Source organism: Tamandua tetradactyla, chromosome X (assembly GCF_023851605.1).
Source record: "Tamandua tetradactyla isolate mTamTet1 chromosome X, mTamTet1.pri, whole genome shotgun sequence".
Lineage (NCBI taxonomy): Eukaryota > Metazoa > Chordata > Mammalia > Pilosa > Myrmecophagidae > Tamandua > Tamandua tetradactyla.
This window is the reverse complement of record NC_135353.1, coordinates 58,221,078-58,240,333: the sequence shown is the minus strand read 5'-3', so window position 1 is coordinate 58,240,333 and position 19,256 is coordinate 58,221,078. Positions and strand designations below refer to the sequence as shown.

The 19,256-nt window shown below is 40.6% G+C and overlaps 1 protein-coding gene across 1 annotated transcript in view; it reads right to left on the bottom strand.

The window, feature by feature from the left end:
* TRPC5 (transient receptor potential cation channel subfamily C member 5) overlaps positions 1-19,256 on the bottom strand; it is a 197,966-nt gene that overhangs the window by 65,187 nt on the left and 113,523 nt on the right. Inside the window, exons 3-5 of the mRNA XM_077146516.1 lie at positions 11,772-12,108; positions 10,307-10,446; positions 5,032-5,354 (exon numbers count right to left, since the gene is read on the bottom strand). Coding sequence (XP_077002631.1) covers positions 5,032-5,354; positions 10,307-10,446; positions 11,772-12,108 — 800 coding nt within the window. The remainder of the gene's footprint in view (positions 1-5,031; positions 5,355-10,306; positions 10,447-11,771; positions 12,109-19,256) is intronic.

Sequence of the window (19,256 nt, the reverse complement as noted above, 5' to 3'; positions counted from 1 at the left end):
AACTTTAGTCTCCCCCACTTATTAACTAAATGACTTTGGGGAAGTTACTTAGCCTTTTTGCGGTTCATGGTAGGATAAAAACAATTGTTAATATTTATTGTGTTCTTTCTAGGTGTCAGGCACAATGCTAAGTGCTTGAAAAATATTATAATGTTTGATTCTCAGAAGAATTCTATAAAGTAGCTACTAATATTCTTCTATTTTCAGATAAGAAACTTAGGTACAGAGTGGCAACATAAGCAGGAAGTGACAGAGGTAGGATTTGCATCCAGTTTAGTCTGACTCCAGAGCCCACACACATCACCACCTCTACTCTATCACCCAAGATACAGTATAATGCTTGGCATTTAGTAATCATTAAAAATGGCAGCATTTATAATGGTTTACTTGTCTCCTCCACTAGACTAAGATCTTCTTGAGGATAAGGGTCCCATCTTACTTAGTATCATCATTTTCTAGCACATAAAATTGCTGAATAAATGTTTGCTGAATGAATCTATTAAAAATGACAGGAGAAGGATATAGCCAAGGAAAGTACAAATGAGTGGCACCATCCTGTGATAACGTTAGCAGGAAGGATATAAACTGAATTTAGGGGAAAAAGCTGGAGGCAGTGAATCAAGAACAAAACAGATCAGAACAAAAGTAACCTTTGGTGCGGACTGAGTTTGTATCCTTGTGAATAGGATGGGAAAATGTGGGCTGAATGATGAGTGAAGGACTCTCCAGTGAAGAAGTAGGAGTAGCAATGAGTGGATGGTGATAGCCTGGAAGGAGGTGGCAAGTGGCCTGTTAGATCATGGCTCTGTCCTTCCTAGTTGTATATGTATTTGGGATTATTGCAATTTCACACAACAAATCTTACACAATTTTACAAAACAAACCATACACTTGTATCCCTGGTTAAAAGCACAGACTAGAGCTTATTTGCTTAGGTGGAAATCCTAACTCTGCCACTTACCATCCATGTGACCAGGGGCAGCTTGCTCAACTGCTCTGTACCTTAGTTTCCTCATCTGTAAAATGGGGGTGGGGGCTGTCATAACAAAAGTGTCTACCTCATAGTATGGTTTTGAGAATTGAATGAGTTAGTTAATATAAAGCTCATTTGTAATAGTATCTAGCCCAAGCACCCACTATATATGAATTATTTGTATTATTAGCATTAAACCTTCCACCTAAATGCAACTTGTTGCTGTTTTACATTTCTTTATTGTCTTTGTAGTTTGGCATCCATATGCATATCTAATTACACATAGCCGAATTCATAGTATATGTGCAAAATCTGTGTTTTTTAAATGAAACGTTTTGGACAGAGACAATGTTAGGCATATATATAGAATCTTCATATTTATCATTTTAATAGCAGCCCAGTATCCCATCTAGTGAATACCAAGCCTGACTGGCAGTTAATTTATCAATGCCTTGGCTGAAAAGACATGGTATGCTTCTTAGCTCTTCAGATGACATGAGATTGGGAGGGATAGCTAACAAAAGAGATGACAGGATCAAGATTCAGAAGGACTTCAACAGCTGGGAGCAAGGGGCAGGAAGTAATAAGATGAAATTTAATAAGGATCGATATAGAGCTTTGCTTTCAGGCCAAGTGCCAAGAACAGTACGGGGGAAATATAAGAAAGGTCAAGGGTTTTCACTGACAGAAAGCTCAATGTGGATCAGTAACGGAACTGGCCAGATATTTTGGTCATCCTAGGAGGCAGATGAAGAAGTAGATCTTCTAGAATGAAAGACATGACTGCTCCGGCACTCTAGTCTTTCACTTAATTTTACAATAGGCATTTGGAGCACCTATTATGTCTTAGGCATACAAAGATGGGGTCTCAGTCTGCTGGGTCAGAGAGACAGCAATTGATTAAAACGCAACAGGATATGTACTGCAATGAAGATTCGCTTAGAATGCTATGGGAAACACAGGAGAAGGAGTCTATAACTGAAAGTGGGCTTGAAGTGGGTAAAAAAGGCTTAAAAGAGCAGGTGTCATTTTGGTAGAGGCTTGAAGGCCAGGGAAGAGTTTGCCAGGTGGGCCTGGTGGGGATGATCTTCCAGGCACAGAGAATGGCATGTGCAGAGGCCTGTGGCGCTGTGAGACTCTCCTGTAGTTGGGAAACAGCAAGATGCTGATTATGGAGGAGAGGAGTGAGAGGCTGGATAGGCAGGGTCCTGATCACCAACGCTCTGTACACTATAGCACAGAGGCTGGAGTTTACACTGAAAAAGATTCAGATATTCTGGCGAGTGTGACGCGAAGGGGTGACAGAATAAGATTGGTATTAAGAAAGAATCTTTGATGTGGCAGGTGGGAGACTGTTTGGAGGGGAGACAATCTGGATGCAGGCAGACAAGTTAAGAGGCTGTTGCAGTCGTGCTTGGGAGAGATGATTTAGGCTTGAGCCAAGACAGTGGTGTGTGTGTATGAAGGATGAATTCAAGAGCTATTCAGGAAGAAGAACTGACAGGGATGGGTGAGAAATTGTGTTGGGCATGGGAGAGGGTTAGAGTTCCAGAAAACTCCTAGGATTCTGGCAGGTGTCATTGACGGAGATGAGGACTAACAGGGGATATAGGTTTGGGCTGAAGTTGTGGGCTAAATAGTTCAGTTGTGGGCATTTGAGTTTGAGGTGCCTGTGGCATAGCCAGGTGTGTTCAGGGGGCTTCTGGAGATATGGGCCTGGACCTCAGAGGAAAGACACAGGACTGGCAAGTTAGCTTGTCACTGTTTCCACACTTTTTCTCTTGCAAGTCCTATTGTGTGCCCAGGGAAAAAATGTTTTTTTCATTTTTGAACTGAGGAATAGCATTTGCAACTCTGGAGAATCAGAAGGAAAACATGATGATAAGCAGATGCCACATTTTATACCAGGCATATAAACAAGCTCACTTTCCCCTCTGTAAAAGCTGAGTCTGTCTGATGTTCTGGCTGAATAACATGTATTTACCAGGTATTACAAATGCCTTAGTTGAGGAGTTTAAAATAAAACACAAATCTGAATCAGACATCTTTGGAGGGGAAAAAAATTACAGATAGAGAAAAAGTTAAGGTGACATTACTGCTGATTTGGACCCAACACAATGGTTCTTCGGATCTGATGCCCCAAGATATAATTTTCTTTATGACAGGTGCCCATTCTTGTCAATTGTCCCTGCCGGGTAAGCAATGGGAGCAAAATGTCAGCTGGCACCAGGGGTGTTAATAATCACTACAAATTTTCAAGGAGGCATTTCATGAACTTCCTCAGCCGAGTTAATATGAAAGGGTAATTGTCAGGGACCTGGCCTCCTAGAAGGCACCTCACATTCAGGTGCTCACTTCTGCCTAATGCTTTGATAGGAACAAATGCAGCCTCCTGGTGCTCAAGCCACCATGAAATTTCTCTTTAGAGTGAAAATAGATTGATGTGAGTTCTGTTTCTAAAATAATGCAGGGAAGGAAGAAGCTCCTAGTCAAGAGGATAAGTTACTGACATACACTCTTGGTTGACTTAACCAAAATAGCATTATCTCTTTGTCAACCCTTTTTTTTTTTTGGCCTCTTTTTTTTCTTTTGCATGAGTCTGATTTCCCCATTCATGATTTGGCCCTGAGTTCTGAGAAGAGATGCAGGGCCGTGATTTTGTGGAAGAGGAGCGTGCTGCACTATAGGCAATGTAGTGAGCCAGCATTTTTCAAATTCCTTTCATCAAAACATCACTCTAAGGACAGAAATCATTTGAAAATAAGAAAGGATATGTGTGCGTGGCCAATACATTTGGGAAACACTAGTCTTTCCATACTTTGTAGATTCACAATGGAAAGGCTCTGAGAAGTCCTGCAATGAAGAAACTTGTTTACTTTGTCCCAGAATTTCTAAAACTCATTTGATCATTGATCCTCTCTTTGTTTCTATTAACGTCTCAGTGAATCATGGTTATTTGCAACCTATTTGCTAGAGGCAAACGATAGGGATATGCTATAACACAGTTTCCCCTGCCCTACTGGAATAACTTGGAGTAAAGCAGAAACTTTTTTTTTGCTCCTGGCCTTTGTTATTAAACACATTTCTTGAATGTCTGAGTCTTCCAACTCAGGAGTCCACTGCCTTGGGAAAAACTGTTTCTGAGTTTAATAACTAAGAATCTTGCATGACCTTGGGGTTGTTATTGTGAATACCAGTTATGAGCTGCACTTTCCAGAACTCAGCATGGAGATGGACAAGGTACAGATCTCTGAGTCCATGGTAGGCCCAGGACAGTTCCTGGAACCTAACAAATTTCTTGACGTATGCATATTTTCTCAACTATTTTTCATAAAGTTTATTTGTTAGAAAATATAAGTCACTGTTGAGGCTCAAAGATCACCCCAAAATAGGACTTGATTTTATAAAGAAAAAGTCACAGGAGTTCTATGTATCTGGAGACAGTGGACTCATGGGCAGAAAATTACAAGCTACCTCTTGTCTCCCAAGTGGGCATGGGGGATATTTCCAATTCAGAGCTTGGTACCCCTCAGTCCACCTGAAAGCTCAAATTAACCCCAGAAGGCAAGCTGACTCCAATATTTTCTTCAGCCTGTCCCCTCTCTAGCTTACTCCTATGAAAGAGCAGGCATTAAAATATTTTTGCACTTTTTCTTGCTTGTTGAAATAGACTCAAAATAGTTAAGTTAGCCTTGGTAGTCATTTGTTCAAATGGCCTTGCTGTTTCATTTCTTTTGTGAGAGGAATTATTTACCATCTCCTCATTAATTGTCATAAAAATATAGGAGATGTTAGCAACATGGTTAAGGACTAACTTTCTCGAGGAGTTTCTGGACCCTATGTGTGTGTTTATGTCCTTTTCCTCCCTCACCAAACTTCACTTCTCTTAGTCCCCTGTAGTGAGAAAAGGATCTTCCTCCACTTCAGACCCTTTGGGTTGATCCATGAATGAACGATGCCTGCATTGTCAAGAGGCAGTGGTGAAACTGTGGACTGAGAATAGGGTGAGAAAGGAGAAGGCAGAAAAAAGGGACAAAAAGGAGAGAAGGGAGTCTTACGTGGAGAAGGCATTGTTCTGTTTCTCACATCGGATCCCCTTGCAGTTGTTAGGTTCATCGATAGCTCTGGTCTCATAATAAAAGTAAAGCTGGTTCAATCCATTGGCAAAAGCCAGCAGTACCAGACAGTAGATAAAGAGGAATTTGAGGATATCAAGCAGCATGCGCCCCAAAGAGATCTGCAGAGGCCCTAAATGGGAGTTGGCTGTGAACAGGGATATGAGCCGCAAGGAACTTAAAATGTTGGATATCGCAAAGAGTGCTTCTGCAATCAGGGTCGGGTGCCACATTTCCCATTCCTCCCTTGGACGAGAACCATTATACTGAAAGAAACAACAAGTACACAAGATGAGTGGTACAGTGAGCATTTATAAAGCTTTCCCTCTTTCCTCCCTTCCAAATCCAAACGATGCCAGCAGAGTATACATCAAGCATTTGTTTATACAATGGGCCCCACACATGGCACAATTTATTTTTTGTCCCTTTTTCCACCCGAACAAATCATGATGCTAGTAACTGTCTTATTCCCACTCCTGTTCAAATATACATCCAAACATATCAACGTAGAAGAATGAATTTCTGAGCAATCACCTGTGGTTTATTGATAGATATTTTCTAACTCTGAATTTACCAGATTGTTGGTGGGTGTCACTAAAAACAAAGCCAATGGTAGGCTCAAGATAGTGGGGACAAATGCCCTGCTTCCTAATGAAATTTCAGGTTAGATGTACTTCTTTGTTCCCCCATTTTGTCCTGAGAAGCATGGACAATATATAGTTTCTGAAGCACAAGGAATAGATTCAGCCTCCTAGGTGTGCAGTGTGCATTCTGATTCCCCACTGACTGCAGTTTGGGACTGATGGAGTCTCCTTAGGGAGCAATGAATAGGAACTTTCTGATGAATTTTTAGCAAAGTCTGTAATGTATTCCATACTATTCTTGCAAATGGCATGTCAACCTTCCAAGTAGTGAATTTAGTACTGCACCACACGGTGGCGTATGGATATTTTATTGTTCCTTTGACAGCCCTGCAAGTTGGAATGTCCCTCTAGTACAAATGAAGAACAACAGGGTTGAAGGAGTGGAAGAGTCAGTATAGGGCAGCGTTGTAGAAAAATGACTTCACTGTAAGACCTGAGCTCCAATTGGGGCTTTGTCACTAAACTCCCCGTGTCTCTCAATTTCACCGTAAAATGAGGCTAATACCTACTTCTGCACACTCCTATGCACATATGTGCTATACCATGTCCATATGGGTAAGCCTCTGTGCTCCATAAGGGGAGATGTCATGGAAACACAAAGAATTGATTATTATCTTTCCCAGTACAGAAGGCGATTCTGCCTCGGATTCAATCTGTAGCATGTTGCCTAGAGCTCTTACCTAAATATCACAGTTTCTCAGGACTAAATGTAAACAACTTTCTTGAGACAATGTTGCATTGAGGCCAAATTAAATCGCTAGCATTTCTAAAATGTGCATCAGTTCCAATAATAGAGGAAGCCTGCTCTGTTGAAATAATTTATGTGTATCCAATATCCTTCACAGTCAGAGGAGTTTGGGGAAACCTTGCCACATCCGTGCTTGTGTTTCAGATAGATTTCTTAGGTGGCCAATCAGTTTCATACACTCTTGGTCAAACCTTGTATTTCTTCATTTTTCTGTCCAAAAAGTATTTGTTATGTCTCTGTGAGGGGTAGGTATTATGCCTATTTTACAAATGGAGGAATGGAAATCCAGAGAAGACAGTGACTTAAGATCACACACCAAGTTGGGGGCAGGGCCAGGCTTTCTTTTAAAATCTGGGTCTCTAGACACTCAGTGTAGCACTATTTTTATTAAATATTGCTTTTTTGATATTTGAGGTCACAGCACAGAAGTTTGAAAGATCTTTTGAGGTATGTGTAAGGGATGGAGATTCTTTGCCTGATAACAAAAGAGAGGTGTGTTTTAAAACTAAAAAGTATCATTGAACATGCCTAGCTCGTAAATTAGGCTTTTCTTGCCCCATGAAATTGCAATCACAGGGAAGTGCACTGCCCATGAAATGGTGAGACTGGATTTGCAAGAGACTCTGAAGTGTGAAAGATGACTCTCATAGCAAATCTATGCTTTGCATATATACATTTGGAGAAAGATATCATAGGATGTGAGAGCAGGGAAAAAACCTGAAACTCATTTTGCAAATAGGCCTGCGAACTTTTTCTGACAAGGGCTGCAAAGTATCTATCTTTGATTTGCAGCTCAGGCAGTTTCTGTTGCCACTATTCAACTCTTCCATTGTAGCTAAAAGCAACCATAGACAGTACGTGAATAAATGGGCATAGCAATGTACCAATAAATCTTTATTTAAAAAACATGAGGCGGACTGGATTTGGTCTGTGCGCAAGAGTTTGCTGAACCCTGATCCATACTGTATTCCCTGGAGCCTGGGGGTTCAGTCCGGGGAGGTAGTGGCCAATCTGGGAGCCAATGAGGAGGCCTAGCAGACTCGTTTCTCAAGACAAACTCAGTTTTCTTTTGTGTTTTAGCTCTTTTATATATTAGATTTCTGTATAAGAGTTCACTTAAAGAAGTATTTCCATGAAAAGAAGTTAAAAGTTTGAAAAACATCAATCAGATCCAATCTTCTTATATATCAAAAGTGGAAACCGAGGCTCAGAAAGGTAGAGGGACTGCTTGTGGTAATCCAGCTTTTGAGTATCAGAGTGGAGATTAAATTCAGATTTCCTGACTCTTGAGTCAGTGATATTGTCCAGTCAATAGTTTTACTTATATTCTTTTGGATGGAATGCAAATTGAAATGAAGGTTTTCATGTGTTTCAAAGGGGTGTGAACTTCACTCTGTCAACCCAAATACATAATATGAAGACAGACAGCCTGATATTGGGACCTAACGGTAATAAGAATTTAGGGGGAAATTGAGTCTTTAGCCAAGTGCTGGCTGAAGAAAGGACAACAAAACAGTGGGTAACAAAACTCAGATTTTGTTTGTACATATGGGAGTGAGGTGGTGGTAGCATAGATCTAGGTGGTACTATCCTAGAGGGCAAAAGGACAATTATTCCTCAGTTTCTAGGGTTATTTGGGAGCAGTTGGGGTCAGACATATGTTTATTTTTGTTCCTTCTGAATACTTTGCGTATGTGCCTTTTGGTTCCTCTGGTCGTAGATCATGTGAAGTAGAATATATGTTGTTGAATAGTGTTCTACTCTGATAATGGGTTTTCTTTAAGGCCAATTTATCCCATGACTCCTCTGTACTGCCACAGAGCAACAATAATCTGAATTGTTTCAAGGTGCCTGGAGAGCAACTCTTGTAGTTTTACCTCATAGAAATTGGCTCAGTCTGCTTGAGGATGGTTCTTTCAGATTGGTGTGCCTCTGTTGATGGGTGGCCCAGTTTCTGCCTATTGACAAGTTTCCATGCAAATCTAAATTCAGCATGCAGAATTTCTTGCTTTTTAAATTCTCCTTCTTTGAGATGGACCCCAACTTCTTAGCAAAGGTCTCCTTTGGGTTATATGCTTGTCAGTTGAAGGGCATTACCAGGGTTTGGTTGAGCTAATTTATTCTTGCCTTCAATGGTAGGGAAATGCCAAGCTCCTTGCAAGCCTTGCTAGTGAGATTGGTCAGGCTACTTGATTAGCTAATGCTGGCATCTAGAGAGACATTTTTCACATCTCTAAGAGTTAATCCTTTCCTTCATCTTTTATTCTAAACTTTTCTGTTTAAATGAAACCTATCAATTTCTAGGTTGATAATTTGTAGTCCTTCTAGTGGATAGACTGTATATACCACTTCTAAAGGAAAAAAAATTTTTTTTAAGGTAAATAATGTTACTTAGTCAGCAGAGTGCCAGAATGACATGGATTTCACCTAGGTACATTAACAGAGTTTCAAACATTTAGTTGTCATGTTTTGCTTGTGAGGAAGTTGTAATTATGCATTAAACAATCGACACATGTATAAGGCATACTCTTAGGTTCTTTTCAAAAATGGTTCATGACTGCATTCAATATTCATGCTCCACATAACTCCCAAGGTCTTAAAATTTATGCAATATGCATATTCAAGATACAAAAATAAACTAAGTTGTTGGAGTTTGGAGGGAAGCCATATTCCCATTCTGAAACTCTTTAGTGTGGGATTTAGTGCCAAAACTTATGACTGATTAGACAATCTTGGAGATTGAATTGCCAGACTTTTCTCATGCTGGAGAAATTGAACTCAAGGTAGAAGGAGCACAGCCTTCCCATTATCTAATAAGCACCAAACCTGAACTTTGAGCTTGTGATTGCCCAAACAAAAAGTATAGTGTCAAGCATGAAGCTATTTTCAGGATAACTCAGTCTTCACGTTATGTGGCAAAAGCAGCAGGGTGGCGCATTCATACATGTGAGTTTATGGTATCCAAATTAATAAAGAAGCATAGGTTGGCAGACAGTCAAAATGTTGGATTCATAACCAAGTGAGTGATCATCCTGGGGGTAGAAGTGATGAGGGAAGTAGAGCTGAATAAAAGTCTGTGTCTCCTGAAGTGAAGTTTCTAGGGTTTTGCTACATGTTATATTAGCAACAGTTGAAGGAAGATGGAATGTTTAGCTTTGAAAAGGGATGACTCAGTGGGCTAGGGAGAGATAGGTTCATATCATATGCACAATTATGAAGAAGGAACAGCCTTGTTCTGTATGACCTCACAAGGAAGAAAGATTATTAGTGTATGTGTCACAGGCAGAATGTTATTGGAAAAATATAAAGTAGCATTTTTCAGTGAAGTGACAAGTGTTGAGGGGGCTTTGAAAGATAATGAATTCAGTGAATTTTCTGTCCCTGTCCCATTTAAGCATGTGCAGGCCATCCTTTTGATAAGAATATAGTACAGAAGATTTAAACATTGATTGGGTGGATGGGTGGCTGAAGAATTACCCTGAGAATCTATAAAGCCAAAGGATTCACTGGTAAATTGCTCCATTCTCCACTCTCTTTGTTTACAAAGGACAGTGCTAAGAAACCAATTTATTTTATTTATTTATTTTATGTGGGCAGGCTCCAGGAATCGAACCTGGGTCTCCAACATGACAGACAAGAATTCTGCCACTGAGCCACTGTTGCACCACCCTTAGAAACCAATTAAAAATTCAGTTTATATGGTACTTTCATGCATGGATAGAGACTGTCATCACCACTTTTCCCCTAAACCCTTTATGCTCCTGTTGTTAAAGATTAACGTAACAAAAATTATTGCTTAAGAAAAATGGGAGATATTCCAATTTACCTTGACATAGGCTACAATCTTCAAGGAAATAGTTGCCAGGTAGAGTGAGTTCATTGCAAAATCCATCAGGTTCCACCAGTCGTGGATGTATTCAGTAAATCCACCATCCCACATTTCCTTAATTTCCCCCCAAATGAAACCTAAGGAAGAGAGGCAAAAATTTTATTTCTACCCAGGGTCAGCCATGGCCATCCTAGCAATATTACCCACAAATGAAGAAAGATGAAATCAATGAATGAATTGGAGTCAGTACAGTGAAGCCCCTAGAGATAGTAAACTTAGCTCTCTTTCTTCACTACCCCAATCTTCCAGTCCTGAACATGCCAAATGTAATAGGTTTTACTTGAAACACCCATATGTTGTACTTTTCTGGGTACTACTCACTTTTAGCATTGTCACTATAGTTACTGGAATGCTGTTGCAATTTTGGATGCTTAATTCTAGCCACCTTCCCATTTTGGAGCGTGAATAATGTCATCAATAAATTAATTAATTCCCATTAAGTTTTGGAGGGAAAACTTTTCAATGAGTTTTGAGGTGAGCAAGCTGGCCATGGACCAAACTACTGGGCACTGGGGCCAAAGCTAGGCAGTGAGACCCAAAATAATTTAGATCCCTCTCTTCTCCTTTCTCCTCTCACTATGTGGGGATTTCATGGAAATCTGCCTAATAACATAGATGTTGGTTTAGCCTTGGAATGTGGGAAGTAGTAAAAGATAGATGTAACTGTGCTCTAGAGCAATGCTTCTCAAACTTCAAAGGGCGTAGGAGCATCTGGAGATCATGAAAAAATGCAGATTCTGATTCTACAGATCTGGAGTGGGACCCGAGATTCTGTATGTCTAACAAGCTCCCAAATGATGTTGATGCTGCTGGTTTGGGGATGACATTTTGAATAGCAAAGGCTTAGAGGATGGCAATTTGTGGGAGGGTCCAATGGAATCTAATTATGTTTGTAGACTATTGGTACTGCTATTTTAACCATGATACATATGAATTTCCCTGGTTCCCAAAACAGATTGCGAAAACAGTGTCCAAATAGGATATGGACCCTGAGCAAATACTGTGGCTTTGTGCATAGCCATGCAAAAGCAGCAGATACAAGTGCCCCCTGGCTATGGCAAAGGGGGCTTTGAATAGACTGACCAACATGTGCCCTACCTAGCTAACTGGAAGCTGGTCCTGACTGACACCTTGTTTTTCCCCTAAACCTATTGAAGACAATAGGTCAGCAAAAGTAAGAGAGGTCCTGGATACACTGCGGATTTCACCTTGGACCATGTAATAATGAGTGAATAGGGCCTGAGACAGAAGGAATCACATTTCTGAGAGCGCCAACAAGGACTACCCCACAGTACAGAGGGCAGTGCCCTAGATCAGGGCAAGTCCAACAGCCTGTTTTGGTAATTTCTTCAGACAGGATTGTCAGGCAATCTTGCCATAGCTCCTGGCCCCTTTGACTCACCTAGAACCCAAGGCAATATCATCCATTCCACGACAGTTGGGGGAGGCCCCTGTACATGGAGGTCTGTTCTGACTATATGCTGAGAAGCCAGGAGAAGCATGAAGAGGAAGGTCAGATAGGACGCTGTGTGGCAGATAAACTTGATAAAGGGCTTCTTGATGAAGAGCCCAAGGTTGCTCCTGGGTGAGATCAGATAGGCTATGGAGAGCATGGGAAACAGAAAGCCAATGGTCATGCAGGTCAGAAGCTTGACTACCCAGTGTTTCCGTCGCCATCCAGGGAAGCCATCATACCAAAGGGTGGCAAGCAACTGTTGGCAGTTGGGCTGAGCAACAAACTGAAGAAAGAAGAGAACAACAAGTTAGGCATCTGGTATGTCCAGGGGGAAGTCTACATGTATAATACCTCTCCTAGTTGTAGCTGGCTTGTGCAATGGGATGCCTGACCAACTACCAGAAGAGGTCTGTTTTCCAGATTCTCATGAATGGATCTACCTGAGAGACTACTCTACATGTCAAGCTGTGAGACTAGATTGTCCATAGGGTTGATTTCTTGTTTCATAAGTTAAAACAAAACCTTTCTCTTCAGTGTGTGCTTTGGCATGCTTCATTCTTCCCCCTCTTGTAATGTTAGAGTAGTGATTCTAAAAACCTGGCTCTGCATCAGAATCATCTGGGGAACACTAAAAAAATCAAGGTTCCCAGTTCCGACCACCAACATATGAAATTAGGGTCTCTGGGGGAATAGAGCCTGGGAAGTTTGTTTAAAAAGTTCTTTGGGGAATTCACATGCCTCTTAGCAGGGACTCATGGGGTATTTCATTTCAAATTGATTGACTTTTACACATTCTCCTTACATCAATGAATGGGCCCCAATGTTGGGCAAACACAAACTGTCAGGGAATAAGCCCATGCCTGTGGCTATGGTTTGAAATGGAAATGAGTTCCACTTATGAATCTGGCTTTTATCCCTTTTGGTTTTCAGCATCTCTTGGCTGGCTAGTGATGTATCAGGGTGATACTTTGCCATTTATTTTAACATTCTTTCTAGTATAGACATGCAGAGAAGGAAAAAATATTGGGGGCTGAACATTAAAATGTTGTATACTAATCCAGCTGGGATTTTACTTAAAGGCAAACTACAAAGTGTCAGTGATTAATTATTAAGGAATCATCAGCAATGCAAGTTATCCTCCAGCTGCTACTTCCAGGTAAGCAATACAATAAGGAGCTCAACTGTCTTCCGTGATTTCAAATACTGACTGTATTTGACTGCCTGCATACATGTTTCTGAACTACCATGGGGCAGGTTAAACAGAGCTGCACCATATATCTTACCTTACAGCAAAGAAAGTACACATTTTTCCATCATTTACCCAACACCCAAAGTAAACTTTAGTCCAAGTTTCCTGTTAGTATATCTGTGAAGGTCACTAGCTTCCCACCAAAACCATTTTTTCTCTTCCTTGAGTACACAGCTTGACTACATCTCCCAGCCTCCCTTGCAGTGAGGTTGGCCACTTGACTAAGTTCTCTCTAACAGAATATGAAGATAAATGATTTGTGGCACTTCCAGGCTTTGTCCTATAGGAGTCTTCCATGTGTGATTCTCCATGTTCTTTCCCCCTTCTGGCTGACTGCAATGTGGAAGGCCAGGATAATGTAGGGGCTTCTGTTAGCCTGTGTCCCTCGATGGTCTTGTGGAGGACAGTTGCCCGTGCTGACCAGGGAAACATGCCTTGGACTGCTATGTGACTGAGAAATAAAAATCTACTGTGTTTGAGCCATTATATATTTGGGGTTCCAGCCTACTCTAAAGCAGTTCATTATTATAAGACTAGCAAAAATTGTTTCTAAAATATTTTCATCCTGCCACCTCCTTTCCTCAAAGGGTATTCATGATCCCCACCTTGTCCTCACATCTCCCTTTCACACATTCACATATAAAAGCAAAACCGATAGTGCCTTTCTACTCTTCTTGCCATCATAGACTGTGTAAAAGGCTGGGATGGAAAGCATAGAAAAATCCAAGGGTAGAGCAAAACATTTGGGTGCAATGGAAAAAGCACTAGACTGGGAGTCAGCAGAGCTGGGTGCTAATGTGACTTTTGCTCTGTGACTTTAGGAAATCACTTAATTTCTCTGAATCATCTTTAAAACATGGGTATGAATACAAACTATGGACTGTGATAGCTCTTCCTCTAACTTGCTGTGTGGCCTTTGGTCAATTCCTTTCCTGACTGGGGGCCTTATTTATTCATGAAATGTTTATCGAGCACCTGCTGCATGCCAGAGATTGTGCTAGGCTCTAGAGATACAAAAAGGAGTAGGTCACAATCCCTGCCCTCTAGGAGCTCACAGTCTAGTGAAAGAAACAGAAGCATAAACAGAAAATTATTAAATGGTATAGCGTACCACAAAAGAACAAGGCAAAATAGGAGGACAAAGGAGGGGCGAATCTGGACTCCTTAATAAAGGTTTCTTAGAGGAGGCCTTACCTAAGTGGACCATTAAAGGATATGTAGGAGTTGGTTAGGAGTAGGGGAGGGGAGGGAAAGAGAGTAAGCAGCCTAAAAAGACGGGATAATTTTAGTACAAGTACAGACGTGAGAAAGAGCATGATTTGTGAGAGGAACTATAGTAGTTAAATGTTCAATGGCACTAAAAGCCAAACTTTTCAGAGACTAGAGCAGCAGTTTTGAATTTTGATGAAGTCTAATTTCTTTATTCCCTTGTGGCCTGTGCTATTGCTATTATATCTAGGAACCCATTCCCCTATCCAAAGTCTCAAAAATGTCCCCTTATGTTTTCTTCTCAGAGTTTAATCGTATTACTTTTTAATATTTAGATACTTGATCCATTTTGAGTTCATTGTATATTGTGTGAGGTAGGAGCCCAACTTCATTTTTTTGTATATGGATACCCACTTGTGCTGGCACCATGTTTTGAAAAGACTAATATTTCCCTTATCAAATTGTCTTGGCACCTTTGGTGAAAATCAATTTACCATAAACGTAAGGCTTTATTTCTGGACTCTCGATTCTATTCCATTTATCTATTTGTGTTAGTAGCACATTGTCTTGATTACAGTAGCTTTGTAATATATTTTAAAATTTGGAGGTATGAATCCTCTGGCTTTATTCTTTTTCAAATATTTTTTGGCTCTTCTGGGTCCAATGTATTGCCATTTGAATTTTAGTATCAGCTTGTACAGTTCAGCAAAAACGAGGCCTGGGGTTCTGCTAGGGATTGCTTTGAACATGTACATAAATTTGGGGAACACTGATGTTTTAACAATATTAGGTTTTCCAATCAATGAACACAAAATGTCATTTATCTAGGTTTTCTTCAGTTTCTTTCAACAATGTTTTAGAGCCTTCCTTACACAAGCCTTACACTTTTTCTGTTAAATGTACTCCTAAGAATTTTGTTCTTTTTGATGCTATTGTAAATGGAATAATTTTCCTAATTTCATTTTTTGGATTGTTCATTGCTACTGTATAGACGTACAATTGATTTTATATATCAGTCTTATATCCTGCAAATTGCCAAACACATTTATTATCACTAACTGTTTCTTTTTTGGTGTGTGTGGATTCTTTAGGATTTCCTATGTACAAACATGTTTTCTGCAAATTGAGATAATTTACTTCTTTCTTTCCAAACTGGATGATTTTTAATTTTTTTTTTCTTATCGCTGCATTAGCTAAAACCTCCCATACAATGTTGAACTGAAGCAGTAAGAACACACATCCTTGTCTTGTTTCTGACCATAGGGGGAAAATATTCAGTCATTCTGTTAGCGGTGGGTTTTTCATAGATGGTCTTTATCATGTTGAGGAAGTTTCCTTCTTTTCCTAGTTTGTTGTGTATTTTCATTATGAGAGGCTGTTGGATTTTGTCAAATTATTTTTTCTCATCTATTGAGATGATCATATTGGTTTGTCCTTTATTCTATTAATGTGGTATTGTTATTACATTGATTGATTTTCATAAGAAAACCAACTTGCATTCTTGAAATAAAACCCACTTGGTTGTGGTATATAATCCTCTTTAACCATTGCTGGTTTTTGTTTAGCCTATTGTTTTCCCCTGCTGTTATCCACTACCTCAGGCAGCCTTGTTGTTAAACAACAGCTGCTGATTTTTTTTTCTACACATTCACGCCCCCCCCCCCAGAGGATGGTTGCACTGAGTAATCTTTGAGTCAGGTCACATAATGACAATTGTCTGGGTCCAGGTCTTTTGAGGGAGATCCAGTGCCTCCCAGTCTGTTTCCTCCAGTGGCTACCAGGCTGCTGGATGTTATGGCTACCGTGGGTTGAAAGATGTTGATTTTCCAGACTACTGTGAAACTGGGGAGAGGGAGATGGGAATAGGGCAAGTTAAAAATGCCACAAAGGTCACTGTTATTATCGAGATTCAGCTGTTTTTCTTGAGTAAATGCTCCTCTGATTGTTATGAGACTTTGGTTAATTTCCAGAGTAGTGAAAAAGTTGATTTTGAATTTTTTTTCTAGTGTCTTTTTGCATTTCTGGAGGAACAGATTTTCAGAAGACCTTACCCTGCTATTCCAGAAGTGCTTCTCTTTGTAACATTTTTTTGTTTTAATCTTTTCACAGGAAGTGATGTATTTATGTGTGGGTTAGTACAAGTGATAGAGCCCTCCCTTAATGACCTTCTTCAGGGGGTGTTGCTCGAGGACTTGGAACATGTCCTATTCACCATTATACTCACAACATTTTGCAAGATGTTGCAAAATGCAAGACACTGAAAATAGATTTGTTGAATGAATTATTGAATAGAAAGGTCTCTGTTGGATGAACCTTGGTGGAACACCCTCTTTCCAAAGCTTTCTCTGCTTAGTGTATGAGGGAGTAGAATCTGGTAGCTAAGACAAGTTTCCTTGGAGTTGTAATTAGGATTTACTCTACATGCAGGCAGACTAATTACCATATATTGAACTCTTATAATGTACCAAGCAATGTATCAAGTTTTCACATGAATCATCTCACAGTAACCCTACAGGCAGGTACCATTTTAGAGATGACAGAACTGAGCCCAAGGTCATATACTTGGTAAAGTGGTGGAGCCAGAACTGAAGTTAGCCTGGCTTACTTCAAATACCAAGCTCTTAAACACTGTGCTCTCTGATGAGTCCATAGATGGTATAATCTGAGACTTGCAGAGAGCTGCATTTCCCACTGGCCTTGCCCCAGTGATTGAAATGCCCACATCACTTAATGCTTTGGGTTAAAGCATTGAAATTATATCGTGTTCATAGGCAGAGGTAATATATGAGACTATTAACTTCCTTTAACAGTTTAGAGGAGATGGGTATACAATCTTAACCAGTTGTCTAGCTATAAGGGACCAGCGTGCCAGCAAAGCCCTGAAACAATGGGAACTTGAGTGGCAGCTAGGAAAGGTGAGAGAAGCAAAGCATAACTAAGTACACCTCAGCTTCCCAGTTAGCCCCAAACCAGATCTGTAGGGGTTGCATTCTTTCTGTCTGTTCAAATCTTTTCTTCCCAAACCTGCTAGGTCCCTCACTGAAGTTTTGGGTTTTTATGTCTACCATGCTTCAATTCTTCCAATGATTCCGGACAGGGACTGGAAATTATTGTTTTTTTTTTTAGTACACAGGACTTTTGGACAGCCCTGCTTTATTTTTCCTTTACATGAAGCTGTGTTTTAAACGGAGGTGCCCCATGGCTCTTTGTGCCTACAATTTGATAGGAATTGTCAGATTCTACTGGAAAGAGTCCCTTCTCCCGCCCCTGACAACCAGCAAAATAGTTTTGATTTTACCTCAGCTGCAAACCCTCTGACTTCACTGCATGTCAGTTGGGAGAATTATCCTCCTAGCCCCTCACCAGCCAAGTGTACGTGACTTTTGTTTCTACAGCTGTCCAAATAATCAAGCAGCTTCAATGCCCAATTCACACACCAAACTCAAGGCAGAACAACATTTTTCAAGCCCCCTGCCAAAGGAATGCAAGATGATTCAATTGAGGCCTTTCAACAAGTATTGCTGAACAACTACTTTGTGCCCAGCTCTGTGTGGCATGTGGGGGAAGGGTCAAGACAAGAGAGCCCTGCAGTGATTGGCAGACAAGATCTCTTTGGGAGACTAGCCTAACTCACTGGAAGCAAGTAAGAGGATAGGAAATTTTGTGTTCAGATGCATGCATAAGCGGTACAGATGGTAAATATGTTAGGTTTGGCTCTCATAGACTGGAGAAAGCCACCATCTCCAAATTGGGACATTTTGTCAAGTAAAGACATGACAAAGAAAAAACCTTCCATCTTTGAGTATTATCAGTTTATTAAAGAAAGGGCAGAGTAAAGGGGAGTCCTTCAAACTGGATATATTTAGCTTTAAGAAAAGCTCACTAGTTTGTCACGAGGCACTACTGTATGGATCAAAGGCCTTGAGAACTCTGGGTCTTCAGAGATGGGAAAAATCAGCAGGCACTAGTTGAAAGGAAAGGCTGAAGACAATTGTCAAATCAGAGAATGTCACCTCCTCCAGAAAGCCCTCCCTGACTGCTCCAGCCAGATGAGATCTCATCTTCCTACTTGAGTCTAGACTCCTTTGCTGCCTCCTTGGGCACCCCCCAGAAGCTGCCTAATGTTACATTTACTTCTATGTATTACCCATGACTCAGCCTTCTTATTAGACTGCGGGCTTCTGAAGGGCAGAAACAATTTTGTATGTGTCCTTTCATGCTCCAAAGGGCTTTGCAGGCATTTACTGTATTTGTTAAACTGAGGAAGTCACTCCTCTCCCTCTCCCCTAAACTTCAGACCTCCATGTTTAACTGCCCAGTGGGCATTTCCCCTTGACTGCACAAATGCATTTCAAACACATAACCCAAAAGGACGTCTTCCCCCAATCCCTACACCCCCCTACCCCCATCAAACACACACACACAAATACATTTCTCTTCTAACCCCGCAGTTTGTGTTCTCTCAAGACATTTTTCTGTTGGAGTCATAATAGGCACAGATAAAGCATACATAACTCTTCCTATGCTCTGGATACTTTAAAGAGTAATTTATATGTATTAACAAATCTAGTAGGTTGGTACTATTATTACAACCATTTAACGGACGCAAAACCGGAAACTCAGAGGTTAAACAATAATATTAATATTAACAACAATGAACACGTATCTATTATGAGTCAAGCACTGTACTAAGTGCTCATTTAAGAATAATAAGCTTGGGAGAGAATTCACTGGTTATTGATTGAGTCACCACTCCCTAAGGAGACAATAGAAAATGAGAGACAAGTCCCCTCCTAAGAGCAAAGGATCTGAGGGTGGGGGTGGGATCTTGAAAAGCAAACTAGGCTGTGAAGCAGAGAAAAAGCTAGCAGCAGTGAGCTTCCAGTGGCTCCACTAGAAATGGGTAATGGTCAGAGGATAAGAATCTTAACACCTCTCAACCCACTGTTCCCCGCCATGGTGGCTATCAGCAG